The 14,938-nt window shown below is 37.8% G+C and overlaps 1 protein-coding gene across 1 annotated transcript in view; it reads right to left on the bottom strand.

Moving 5' to 3' along the window:
* The window catches only part of LOC140164780 (voltage-dependent calcium channel gamma-7 subunit-like), a 56,906-nt gene extending 43,985 nt beyond the window's left edge, over positions 1-12,921 (bottom strand). Inside the window, exon 1 of the mRNA XM_072188148.1 lies at positions 11,982-12,921. Coding sequence (XP_072044249.1) covers positions 11,982-12,261 — 280 coding nt within the window. The 5' untranslated portion in view covers positions 12,262-12,921. The remainder of the gene's footprint in view (positions 1-11,981) is intronic.
* Between the last annotated feature and the right edge of the window lie 2,017 nt (positions 12,922-14,938).

Raw genomic sequence — 14,938 nt, forward strand, 5'->3', positions numbered from 1 at the left:
ATGTAGAAGGTCACTTCGAGACTTACTGTCTACAAGCTGTTATGGCAGCGCAGAGTTGGTCACGTGCGTATTTATAAATATAGAAAAGGGATATCGAATGTTTTTTCATTGGTTTGGTGGTGTGTAGCATAATGTCGGTCAAGTCAGAATTTGTCATATTTCTATACATTGAGCCACGTGCAATTCAAGAGGTGTCGAGCACACCACGCTAATATATAAGTATGGGGAAAAGTGGATTAACTAGGGTTGTCTCTATTTATGTCAATCATCATTATCTCTGGACGTGGTTGGAACAAAAGTGTTGTTGTTACAGCCCTCTTTATTACAACATAACTCAAGAACCACAAGACCTACAAAAATATATCTGTGATATTTGAATTCTTCTACACACTCGCTATGAAATGATCAATGCAATTTTTGCCCAAGCTCACTGCCATTCGCAAGATGCTGTGAACTACCAAATCGCAACAGTTTGAAATAGTTTCTAACCTTAAATGGGATGGATAAAAGCTATTATATTTAAGTTATTATTTTGCTTATTACATAAAGAGAACCCTGATATTTTTGTATATATTCTTTAGATTGTAAATTTTTGAGATCACGCTGCATGCATGTCCATTGACGCTTTGTTAATCATGTTAATGCATGCATTTAGGTTGGATTAAATGTGTAACTGGACACCAGAGAAAGTAAAAGCAATGGGCTCTTGCAGTTAAAATCCATACATCCCTGTGGAAGACATGACATAACATCAGTTTTGAGCAGTCGGGGGAACTCTCTATTGTCTCTTGGTAAGTACTTTACCATGTTTACGAGGTGTGGTCCTGATATTAAAAAAGTACCAAATGAATGGAAATTCGAATGAGACAGACAGGAAAAACGTTTAGATAACAAAAAACAAAAAAAACAAAAAAACCCGCAACATGTTTAGCCACATATCACCAATGCCTACAACCGTCAGGTTTGCCACTTTTTTTCAGCCGAACAGTTTATTCGTAACCAGTATCAGTAGTCTCTACGGGACAGAATATTGAGCTAACAAATCGCGGGGTTGGCAAGTCCCTAGCTTGCTTGACTCCAAGCGAGTGGACCATCATGCATCATATTATTGAATCTAATACCCGGGGCACAGTGTCATCGCCCCGTTATCTTCATGGCAGAAATCGCCATTTTTCAAAAATCATAGCGCCACGCATGGCCATTTTGTTCCGACCTGTTTAATAGCTTTGAGACGCATAATGAGCCGAAGGACATCTGACTAAGGCTACTGACAATAGCCTGGTGAGTGGCGGTGACTGACCTCGCTAGTGTGTGAGTGACCATGGTACGCCATATGTCATCTGCTTTTAGACTACCTCCACGATTGGCCTATACACTGCGCTATATAGTCGGCACATATAAAATCAGAATTATTGTCAGTTTTTGAATTCAAGACGCAAGCTTCTTTCTCAAGACGCTAGCTAACGACTATCATATCTATTCAAAACATATATTCAAGGGCAAGGAACCACATCTGGCTTCTTTACACGAAATCATTTACGGGAGATATTCATCATTTTCTACCCCGGTATCCAACGATTTTCGTCTCATATCAAACTCGTGCATAGCATATTCACGTGTATCGATCCCGGGTATTGATTTTAGTATCTCTGATGCACCAAGTAATTATTAGCCAGGCGATGTCGGTGTGCGGGGGTCACTCCCATTGCGGCCTGTACACCATCCGCGATAATAAAAACGCGTAAAAAGGGTAGTTTTTCGTGGGTAGGCACGATACGCGCGTATCGTGTTTAGGATGTCAAAAACATGAAAAATTGGAAAATATGGTGACAAAATTGCAATTGCTAATACGCGGCAATGAGAAATTTAGGGTATGAAATTTGATGCAAGGAATAAAATCCCAGTTAAAACAGGCGGGTGTTACCTGTTTAGGGTATCGTTTTAGCCAAGGGTTAAATCCTTGTTTAGGGTGCTTTTCAAAAGTTGGTTATCACGGATGGTGTACAGGCCACAATGGGAGTGACCCCCCTGGGATCTAATAGTGGCTCTCAAATTCATTCTTCAAAGCTGCAACAATCGGCGATATTTTTGTTATGTATCGCCATACCCTTGGAAAGATACCCATAAGAATGAATTATCCAATATAGTAGCTAGAAAAATAAACATCCCGCCTCGTATCGTACCTTGGTGGCCACATGAGTCATTTCGCAAATTGCTTGCATAGACTGATTCAAGTGATTGTCTTCATGTTATACCACATTGTAAGCAAATTATCATACACGTTTTGACGTGGTAAACTTCCCACATTTATACCCAGCCTCCATCTCTGCTTCCATCACAAGCAGTGGACATGTTTAACGCCCTTTCACTACAACTGACGAACAAGTTTATTTCAGCACTCGATGTTCATCTTGCGTTTTTTAATCTTTAAGGGAATTACCCGAACACCACAGTCACAAATGTAACCTTCTGCGCGCTTCGCTTGGTCTCAAATGTAATCAACGTTTTTATTTCAAAACCCAGAAATCGGTAATAATTTTGTATCTTTATGCATTTAAGTGAGTACAAAGTACCTAGTATATTTTAGATGGCTCATAAGAGGTTTTGAAAATTCCTTTGGTGAGGTAAGCAAAGCATAATGATATCATGGTAATATGGCGTATTAAACCAGCTCGGTTTGCTCGATATACTCTCTATTATACGGATTATTATTTTGTTTTATATACCACAGGCCACCATTCGTTGCGGTGCTTGAGAGTTGATGCAAACCTACATGAATTCGAATTGTTTTAGATCTGATCTGGACCTATAACAAGCGGTGTGAATGAACACTGCGATATTCTCAGACTTCTGACGAGAACAGTGCCTAACAGAGTCATTACTTGTAGAAAGAGCGATTACGTGTAAATATGGCAGTAATTGGCAATTGGCGTAACTGCCATGGGTGTATCATTTGACAAAGCTTGGCAACACTTATGGTAATTGATTACGTGATGGTAACAGATAGAAAAATGAAAAGGTCGATTAGGTGACCTACTTTGTGGCAAATATTTTGTGGATTGTAATATTGAAACACAAACCGTATTTTTGAAGTTAAAAATGATGAATTTTATTTACGCTAACAGTATTGGTTATTCCTGATAGACCATACATTCTGTTTGCAGCAAAAATGATAGACTTTCTCGCTCGAAGGAAAAACTTTGCAGACAAGATAACAAATTATTCTGATCTTTGATAAGGGCAAAAGTTCCATTCGTGAATGTAGATAGATTTAAAGACTTTATACAAGTTATTAATAATCGAATCGAATATAAAAACGCAAATATCATTTCTTTGTTGCACATTTTGCAAAAAAAAATTGATATCGAATATAAAAATCGATTTGCGTAAATCGTGTACTTGTCTGACACAGTACCCGCCTCCCACATGCCAATCTCTTGGAATAAAGTTAAAGAACCTAAACATGATTTTGGCGGATATCCATTCTATCCCATGAGAAGTCCAACCTTCTGCTATGTATACTTATTGTTTGTACCAAAGATCAACATTGATCAGTTGGCTAGAGCGTCGTGCTATAGTATTATGAAGGTCGCCGGTTCGAATCCGACCAGATGCACTGTTGTCGGTTTGTTTTTTCAACGTTTATGTCCGCTGGTTGCTAGCTCTTGGGAAAGAATAAAATTTGTTCATCCTATCAACCCAGAGAATTAAGTATAATAACTTTCAAAGATCAACACTACAGGTTTTTTTTATCATTTTGCAAAATTATTTAAAACATCAAAAGTATTGAACCTTTTAATAAGGTTGTTATGCAGAGGTATTGCAAATAATGGTAAATATACATTAATTGTTTAAATTGTTGTTATATTCATACACTTCAAAATACCTCGCTTATATGGATGATAAGCATATAAACTTTTCTTTTGTGAATGGCCTTGGAGCAAGAAACGAATGAAGGAATATAATACTAAAATTCCCTACCCATAATAGGTTCTATGAGTTACATGCTTCAGTTTCCCTCTTTACAGACCACCTGAAATTCCCCCCATCTAAGGTTCCGATATTGAAACACAATACAGAAATATGAAATTGAAGCACGGTGTAATTCATCACTGGCAATATTCATCCCTTAGGCGACCACTATATGCTGTAAATTGATGTCCGACATTTCTTATTCACCACTGGAGTTCAGCGCAGTCCAAATATTTATAAAAAAAAATTTGAAATTTCACATTTATTCCATGTCACCCTGCAATTACATGTATAGTACTCTACAGGCATGTCATCTTCATTTTGGTTGTTTGACAGATAGGAGGGCATTGAACTTGAGACACATTACTTGTAGGAATTGGTGTTTGTAATCTTCTCTGGTAATACACTTTAGAGGCCTATTAGTGTGCAATGTATTAATTGAATGGTTCATTATGCATCATGTTGTCTGGACATGAAAAGGTAGCTGCTAAATATACCCAGGCACGTGGGTTTAATTTCCAACAAAGAGGCACCTGACTACCCATTGTGTTTAGTTATTAGCTGTATGGATAGGAGCTACAATCCAGGAAAAAAGGTTGGCACACTTTGCCTGTCTTTTGGTATATCTCTGCCACCGCTCCCCAATCCAATGTTGGACCACAAGCCATGTTGTCAACAGGTCCGTGAGACCCTCCAACATTGAAAGATATGGGGAGTGGGGAAGGATGAGATATAGGGGTGGGGGTAGTCTGTACTTCACATAATATTGGATGCATGTTTCATTCGCCTCTCCAATTTTGATCAGGCACGCATTTCCATTGTTTAGTGCAAATGTGCCAAGTATTTTTTCCTGGATTGTACAGTTGAATTAGAAAGTATGGGCAACTTTCCATAATCATGATAATGATTCTAGCACACACACTGGCCAAAGGTATAGTAACATCGCTCAAAAACGAAGCATTCAGGAAACTGTGAATTTAACATTCATCAAACATCCTGTGTATTTCACATTACTTAGATGGCAATGTTGCTTGCATGAAATAAGTAAGATTAGGCTAATCAATGGGATGAAATGTAACACCTGTGGTGAGGTGTCACCTGTGATGACATCATGTGCGCATATTCCAATGCTTACAATCAATTTGAACACAGAGATGAAGAGGCTTTAGTCCACGTCCAGATGCTTTTGATTTAGAAAGTTTGCCAATTAATGGTTTAATGAATTTCTTCAAAGTATTGAGAAATGGTTACGGAAGAAGGTTATACGAAATTAGCCTATCTTACTTATTTCATGCAAACAACATTGCCATCTAGTACGCGCTGTGAAATAGACAGGGTATTGGATGAATGTCCAACTCACAGTTTGCCGAATTCTTATTTTTCAGCGAGGTTACAATACCTTTGGCCAGTCAAGTTAGCTCAATCGATAAGGCTTTCGACTATGGTGAGAGAGGTTGCGGGTTCGAACCCTGGTGGTGCCTAGTACGCTCTGGTGGAAAAATTGAGTTAGCTTGAAATTCCCTGGACAATGAACTTACTGCTAATTTGTCTCGTTGTAACCCGTACGAAACTCGGGGAGCTGATCCTGGTTGCGATGGTTATTTGTGAAATGTCTGAAAAAGGGCGTGCGCTCTTGAAGCAGCAAAGTCCCTGAATTGTTGTTTAATTGTTTATGGAATGATGCGGGGCCGTAGTGGTCAGCGACAACCTGTAAATGGTGCTGAGGCTTGTGGATCAACGTCTAGGCGTTGTGCCTGTGCGTAGCGCACTATAAATCACTGCGCTTTTTTTTTTTTTGCGCCAGTGTGTGTCGTTCTATTTTATTTGGTAATGGTAATTTCACTGTCTCTTTTCATTTACCCTGTACTTGGACTAAAATGAGTTTGAAAAGTAAAAGATAGATGCCAGGCGTCATCCATCAACATAAACTAAACATAATATTTGGCTATTGGTCTTTCAAATGATTCCTTAATTTACACATATAAATCTTAAAGACAACAAAATTCTGCTTTGACCATTCATGCGAGTTTTTCAGTTTTGTGAACATCAACAACATCATTTAATTTGCTTTGATCATTAGTATTGCCATAACATTACCGCAAATACCGCTAGTGAATTCTTTTGCCATTTATATAAAATATACATACTTATATTTTAAAGATATTTTTATAAAATTTTTAAAACTTAATATTTCTTATCATTTTAGGAAACGAATACACGTTCAGCAAAGAGATTCATTTGGTAGGATTGTTGAGATCATAAACTGGTTAATTATGTTAGCCAAATCCAATAAATATTACTCACGGAACTGCACTTTCGCCATCTTGGATGATGGCTCGATCACAGATGAACTGGTCCACTGCTTTTCCCGCGAAACTTGGTTGCTATAGACGCATCCTCGTTACCCGGAAGTGATGTTGATTTAAGCAGTGGGTCATATACATGATCTGGAAAGTACGCACCCTCGTCGCGGTTGAGTGAGTTCTTGCCCTTTTTTCTGATTTGGAAATTATCAACAAATACAGCACACAAAAGCTTACTGACCACCTCAACACCACTGATCAATCTGGGAACATTAAGTTTACGTATGAAGAAGAGAAAGAGGGCCAAATACCATTCTTGGACACATTACTCATCCGTAAACAAGATGGTACAGTCAAACTTCTTGTGTATCGCAAAAAAAACCCACACCGACCAATATTTAAGCTTCAAATCTCAACACCCCCTTCACCAGAAATTAGGGGTGATCCGGACATTAATGGACAGAAAAGACAAGATTGTTACGGAGGAAGACGACAAGAAAGACGAGGAACAAAGAATCAGAAAGGCATTGGCGGTTTGTGAATACCCCAAGTGGGCCGCGGACAAGGTGAAACAGCAAAATGAAGGAATAAACAACAACAAAACCTCAGAAGAAGACAACCGAGACTCCAATCAAAGGCATGGTGGTTATACCATATGTGGAGGGTACTTCTGAAAAATTGCAAAGAGTTTTCCGCAAACATGGTTTTACAACAGCCATGAAGCCAACCAACAATCTAAAAAGTGTGCTTGTCCACCCGAAAGACAAAAAGACATCGATCAGACCAGCGAAGTTGTATATGACATCCCGTGCAAAGGGTGTAATACATCATACATAGGTGAGACTGGTAGACCATTTGGGGTAAGGAAGAAGGAGCATCAGAAAGACACTGAAAAGATCGCAACCAAAAATTTCACCAGAGCCAGCAGAAAGCTCTCTACCACCGAACAGCACAAGTCAGCAATAACCGACCACGTAGCACAAGAAAATCACGTCATCGACTGGGAGGGGGCCAAATTACTGGATAGAGACTCAAACGCCTTCTCAAGAAGAGTCAGGGAGGCCATCCAAATCAGAAAAAAGGGCAAGAACTCACTCAACCGCGACGAGGGTGCGTACTTTCTAGATCATGTATATGACCCACTGCTTAAATCAACATCACTTCCGGGTAACGAGGATGCGTCTATAGCAACCAAGTTTCGCGGGAAAAGCAGTGGGCCAGTTCATCTGTGATCAAGCCATCAGCCAAGATGGCGAAAGCTCAGTTCCGTGAGTAATATTTATTGGATTTGGCTAACATAATTAACCAGTTTACGAATACACGTTGTTTACAAAAGAGTTGTGTAGGGGGCGTGTGTCTGTGTTTCCCCTTTACATCTTTGTGAAGATATCTTAAAAATAAAGTAGGCAATAGTTGCACGATTTTCATTATTACTGTTTTACAATGTGAACAATTAAATTATTAGATTAATATTCCCTTAAACTTCAATGTACTGATACCAGCACGAAATGCATTACTAGACAAAACAAAATAAAATCCTTCATACACAAATTATTAAGCGGTCACCGAAATCATTTTAACAGTACCTGAGACTTGTTTGAAATGTGCTATGTAAACCACATCCCGTGTATTTAAGTCTCTAAACATGATTCATCTTCCACATAATAACACAGCGATACCATTAATATAAATAGAACAAAGAGGCCGAAGGCCAAGCTCCTTTACACCAAATATTAAATTCATATTGTAACATTTGCTGAGGAGGACGCCATCAAACACATTTTAAATTCTGGTTTTACACAATTGTAATGTACTTTAGTAAACAAAGATACCCTACAAAAATCAAGACTTTACGTGCACTGTAGTTTTGTCAAAATCCGAGATTTTGAATAAACCGTCTAATTAAGACGGTTTATTATTTCGATGGAAATATTAGTCGAACACGTTTGCGATGTTCATAACACAGTACGTACACGGTGTGCGGACACACATACACACACATCAAAGGATCGTACCGTATTACAGTCGCAGCAGTAACACGCATTGGCGCCAGTAGTATCAAATTCCAAGTTTCTTTGCTTTACCTCACTTGTTCGGCTAAAAATAAAAAGGGGACATAATTATGTATGATAATAAAAGCTAACATTTTATGGAAAAGAAATACTTATCTATTTTTTATAGAAATGTTACATTATGGCTTTAAATTAAAGCCATTATCACTTTACACTAGTATTTGTAAGTGTTGGGGTGGGTGTCTGTGGGTGGTGCGAGCATAGGTCGGGGTGTGTTGGCTGGGAAGTTGCGTGTGTGGGATGCGGGAATGCGTTGGGCCTTTATGATTGGCTGGGTAAGTTGGGTGCATAAAATGGGCTTATGGAAATATACAAAAGTGTATGTTACTATTGATTTTAAATAAGACAATGAACCTTTTGTAATGTAATTCTATCTTAGTTTCACATACGCGTTGTAAATGACACCCATATAATACTATGTTTGTTTTCCATTATAGTACGTAATCATTTTGAATTGGTCAAGTGAGACGTGTTATGATAAACGTCATTAAATCTCACAATTACTTTGAGATGCCTTTACCCATACACATTACCTATGATAGTATCTTATTGTTCCATTTCAATTGCTCTAATGCGTCATTCTATCAACATCTATTCTATCAAGCATTCATTTCCAGAGCTCGTCTGACGTGTATATATCTTAAATATTACATGACACCGGAATATTTTACAAATAGCTGTGTCTTTTAAATATCATGTATTGTAGCACAAGTACTTGAACAATGTTTTTCATCACTTCTTGCAGTGCCCTTGTTCAATATACTTTACTCTTTCAAATTATGGGAAACAGAGAAAGACCAAAAAGAGTCTTGCACACAACCATTATTTCAAATAGCATGAACACTGTATTACAAAAAGAGTATTCTTTTTTCTTGTAGCTATCTATTCTAAATAGAACAAAGATATGAAAGCGAAATAGCATGAATTAATATAATGCAAAGGTATCAATGAAGGAACTTAAGAGGGCATCAGGTAACGTCATGCAAGATTTATATATAATTCACTTTAACAATATTAATACCGACTGATGCAGTATAAAAAGACAATTATGATTTGTGATGATAGAGCTGGTGTGTATTCAACGAGCAGTCATTCCCCCATTAGAATTGGTCAGAAACGCATATCCTTATATTTGATGACTCGTTCCTTCTTTGCATGCACAATTGCAAGTTTGTTAAGAAGGACATTTGTAGAAATCCAATTTCTACCAACATTAAGGTTTGGGTGTTAGTGTTGGGGTGGGTGTGTTGTGCGAGGTTGGCGGTGTGTGAGATGTGTAAGTCGGTATTTGTCTCTGAATAAGGTCACTCGTTTGATTGATATATCTGCTTTAGCTAACCAAGCTAAGTCTCACGCACCAATCACATTTAAGGGAAACCCATATCCTTGTGATATCTAAGCATGTCCCTGTCAAACGTAGTAACACAATAGGTGTATCAAAGCATGATGGTTCAATATCATCACATGACCGTGATCCGCACTCCTCACCTTTATGCTGGGATTTGAATACTTTGTTTTATTGAGAGTCCAAAATGCAAATTTAAGGACCTGCGTTTGTACGTAACTTTATGTTTCGTTTTATTCTGCTTATTTTTCTTTTTCGTCTCTATGGAAGAAGAACAACCCTGTATTTTTCGCATTCTTGTTATTACCAGAGATTCCAAGTACATATTGCCAGAGATTCCAAGTACACCAAGTACAATCTATTGCCAGAGATTCCAAGTACACCAAGTACAATCTATTGCCAGAGATTCCAAGTACAATCGCCTAACCAATAATGCCCAATCAAAACGATAAACTACACGTGCTCCATTATGGAGAATGCTAATGACAATATAATACAACGCCAGAAATTGGTTCCGTCAGTGGTCAAAAGATAAACAAGTATGCTGATGTTGGTAGACTTCATAATGAAAATAATGCTTTAGCACTATATCTTCACAATGTTGTTATCACAATAGAGTAAGAGGTAGCTAGCGTGACGCTGAAAGGGCTTGTCAAGTGACATGGTCTTTCCTTACGAATGAGGAGGTTGGCAATATAACCATATGATTTGACCAAACGGTTCTAACATCAGTAAAATCAGTAATGTGGTACTTTATGAAATTTACCTCACTTGTATTGGAACCTTGTTGTATACTAATTATTATAATATTTCAGATTGCCATGAGTTGATTTGTTTATAACCTTCAATATTCTACATGTTATTACTTTCTGAAGATATTTCAACCGTTTGTCACATCCCAAAGAATGTCGCAATTGAATACAACGTGGTTAAAGCCTAGTCCGGGGAACAAGGCAAAATCCGTAGGGTGACGATTAGTAACAGTAGAATATACAGTGTACAGTGCATATTCAACAAGTGAATCTGCAGATATCCAGAAATCCCCCTCCCACAATAAAAAAAAAAGGATAACGTTCGGATTTCCAAACTTTCACTCTTAATTTTACTTGAGAATTCCTATCATAAAACGTCGAAAGAATATCTCCCATTTCCCCATCCAGATGCACACCCGAAAGTAAAAAATTGGGAATTCCCACAGCTTTTGGTCTCAATGTATAATAAACCCCAATTCCCAAATGTACACCCCCAAATTTTGAGCTGGGTAATTACACTGGTATGCTGTTGGTGGCTCGGGAAATGTATTTTGCTTTTAAATATAACTTTGTCATCTTTGGGAATGTCCAGAAAATTTCTGGAATAGCCCAATAGTTTAAATAGTCATAGTGTATTTACAAAAGATTTCACAAGGATATCAAAAGTAACACTCTCCAGGACAAAGTTCCGTAACCCTATCATGCTTTTACACTCAAAGAATGACCTCTGGCTATGTTGGGTACTAAACATCGCGTTCTACAACTTAAGATCAAACTTTTAGCTTGCTTGTGTAATAGGGGTAATTTAGCTATGCAGTTGGAAATGAGATCGTTGTGGCGCATAGTGTCTGTTAATGAAATATAAGTTTTATATGTATAACCTACAAAATAATATTTAACACATACGATAATCCTTCAATTTCACACAAATTTGTTTTCAAAACAATATCTTGGACACATATTCGATAGTACGCCCCACAAAGGCATAAAATATACTGCAGTTCAAATATGCAATATTTCATTGAGCGCTGCGCTTGCATCACATTTTAAGACAATAGGTTGTAAATTTGGGTCACAAAACGTCTTGGAATGTGTAAAGCGGAGCAAAGTGTCTGCCACGTCGAAAGGGGAGACCAAGCAATTTTGGCATACCATTTTGCGAATTCACCACCTGAAATCAACAAAATGAATAATTGTCACACCTTGACAATATGTTGGAACTCTTCATTGCCGCTCTGATAGTTCAGTGAAATTAGTATAATTATGTTTGATGAAAAGTACAAACCTTCTCCTTTCCCCTTCCCTTCCCAATTTTCCCTCTATCAATGTTGGGGAGACTGGAGAGCAAATGGAGAAAGTGCTTTATTCAGCATTGAACTGGTTGAGAGAGGTGACGATTTACATTTAGTATGCCAGAGTGTGCCAACATAAATTTCCTTGATTGTGGGTACACATAATTATGGCACAAGCCCTAATTTTCCCAAGTGCGAAATAAATTTAACTAACGAGTGCCAATTTTTCCAAATAAAACACTTACCCGATATTCTACATGCTTCTATTAGTCCCGAGTACTCCCTAACAGTTAATTTCAAAGTCGCATTAGGAAACTCTTGACTTGTCACTTCTTTCGTAAATACCCATTTATTTGTGAAAGTCGCTACTCCAGTAAATAACATAGAGATATATGCTCCCGATACTGCCCAGACAGTCAATAACAAAAGACTGGTGTTCTTCATGTTACCATGTAATGGGGACTTTGTCGTCCGAGACAGATGTTTACAATCATCGGAAGAGATTTGACATGAAGTCTTGCACATACCGGTGTGAAATGATGTAGTCCTCTTTGCTGAGTACTCAATGCGAACTTCAGTAAGATCTTGCAATTGTACAGACCGTGTCCACGTATAATCTCCGCATCAAGTGGAAGAAGTGGACTTCAAGAACTTAGTCTATAGTAGTCTTTTGGATATCGTGCTGCTACATTAAAATACGAAAGATCCTGTATATGGCGATGTCCATCAGCGTGTTATAATTCCCTAATATGAAATCCTCGTCACCATACTCCTTATAGTGGACCTCTTTATAACATCACATTATACATTAGTCAATCCTCGTTCATGCGATTTTTTGTTTTTTCCTCATCCGTTCGTGATGATCGTCTTCAGTTAAGCGCGTCAAGGAGCTATAAAGATGGCTCAAGTATCAGCTCAAGTAGAACTGAATGAATGCAAAATCGGGCACAGACCCTTTCTATGACTTGCTAATACAAGATGAAATGTCATCACTACTATCATCTCATCAACACTACCACTGTTATATCCCGACTGATGTCTTCTGGTCCTCCATTATAGAATACTCCGTTTGTTGTGAATATCATATACAACGTCGAGTAGTTATACCTGCCAGCGCTTTTCTTGTCTGGTTTTTACTCGTGCATGATATGTGTTGAAGCACTCATTCCTTAGGGCATATCATGCTTAAAGTATATACAGCGACCGAATTGCAAAATAGAGGATACACGGTCTTATGGGACCGGACCCTGCATATGACATGCGTACGAGCCGGGCGTGGTTTGATCATCTCTTAGTGGCTGGCATTGGTCGAACGAAGAAACAAATCGACCTGTGTGTATTTCATCCGTGTATAACACGTGCTGCGTTTCGTTTTTGAAAAAATTACTTTGGAAATATCATCACACTAAAATAGAAAAAATGATACAATTACTTTTATTTGAAATACAATATAAACACATCAGCTACATTGAAGAACGAATGAAATAAGTTCACATACTTTCAAGAACAAATTGACTTACTGGTTTTACACTCGACTATAAGGAGTTAAAATATCTTTTACGAATAGCTTTGATATCTAATTACTATTATAAAGGTAGGAAATTAAGAAACATTGTAAGAATACATTTGCATTTGAAATACTGGTGTTCAAGAAATGTGTCCATTCTGATGGTGTGTGCCATTAGCGTTCACCATGGAGCCCTATACTTGTAAACCTCTTTTAACATGTTCAGACCATCGTGTCAAATATTAATATTTATCGCATTCCACTTACACTCTTATAGAGAAAAATTATTCTAGTGGTTCTACAAACAAGACAGTTTAAGGTTCTGGGGCCCTATTACAAGAACCCTAAAATGGTTATGTCTGGCATTTTTAGTTCTATGTTGTAGAACTCTTTAAGGGTCTACATACAGGACAGTTTTGAGAACCACTGATCTTTCAAAGTGACAGGCACCGGGCCTGACATTTAAATGCCATCCTTTTTATTCACAATAACAATATACGTCGAATGATTCTAAGCAATTCCTAGTTACAAGGTATTTTTCATAGTTAAAATATGAAGCAACCCTTTCCATCTAAAACTAATTCAATATCTTGTTCCTGCCAGTTACCGCCTTATTTTTTAAATTTAGCATACACGTTATCAATAATAATTATCAAATCGATTCACGCCATCTAAAACATTTCTTTATCCATATCAGGTTACCTTACAATGTTGGAACGTTTGGGATATCCAAAACAATCGGCCTGTTACTTTCCTCCACAATCGTGAAGAAAAACGCAAAAGACCTTGGGTATCCACTAAAATTGTATCGAGCAACTCCCTGTTAAGTGCCTTCCTTTTAGTTGATACTGCTCATCTTCTTAGCACAGTCAAGCTAAAAGTCACAGTTAACCGATACACAAAGGAATTACTGCCATCAATATTTGATGAATTTGGTGACTTGATGCTGGATTCGGTTGTCGGATAACCCGAAACACCTTTGCTTTTTGTTTCATTATCGCTCCGTCATCAACATGGCATGGGAAGAATCCACGTGGTAGTTTGCATTGGCAGGGACGGGGCAAGGGTCTAGAAACGGGAGGCTGATTATTAACTTGTAGACTACAAGGATGGTAATTTTGTATTTGTGAACGTTAAGATAGAATGATTGTATTGGCATTCAAGAGATATTCAATGACACCTATGTATTTGCAAGACACGGAATCCTTGAATTTGGTCCCTTTCAAAGATAGAAGATAGAAACGACAGGTTTAAAGTAGAACAATAACATTGTTTATACGCAGACATGTCAAATATAGGTCCTGTCAAGGAAAGCACGTTTTGAAAGTAACGTTAACGAATAATACTGGATGCAGAGATAATAATATGTTACTAAAGATTGAAAGTTATTTATTGCATTAAAACACAATATTTGTAGTAGACTATATGCCAGGACATCCTCTCAGTTTATTTAATTGTCTACCTTACAATGTTTCTTCAATATATATGCTCTATGTGTGTGGGGGTGGGGGGGGGTGTGGGTGTGTGTGGAGCACAGACATCGAAATCATTACATTATCAGATTCATTGGAAATGTGCTATTTTATTTAAAAATCTCTATTCTCTAACAATCCTCACTTTTTTGCCATTAACAGTTCATCCCGTGTCAGAGGATGATTTAAGCACTTCCCACCACGCCACTGTGTTGACTTGCGG

This window comes from Amphiura filiformis, chromosome 11, assembly GCF_039555335.1.
Source record: "Amphiura filiformis chromosome 11, Afil_fr2py, whole genome shotgun sequence".
NCBI lineage: Eukaryota > Metazoa > Echinodermata > Ophiuroidea > Amphilepidida > Amphiuridae > Amphiura > Amphiura filiformis.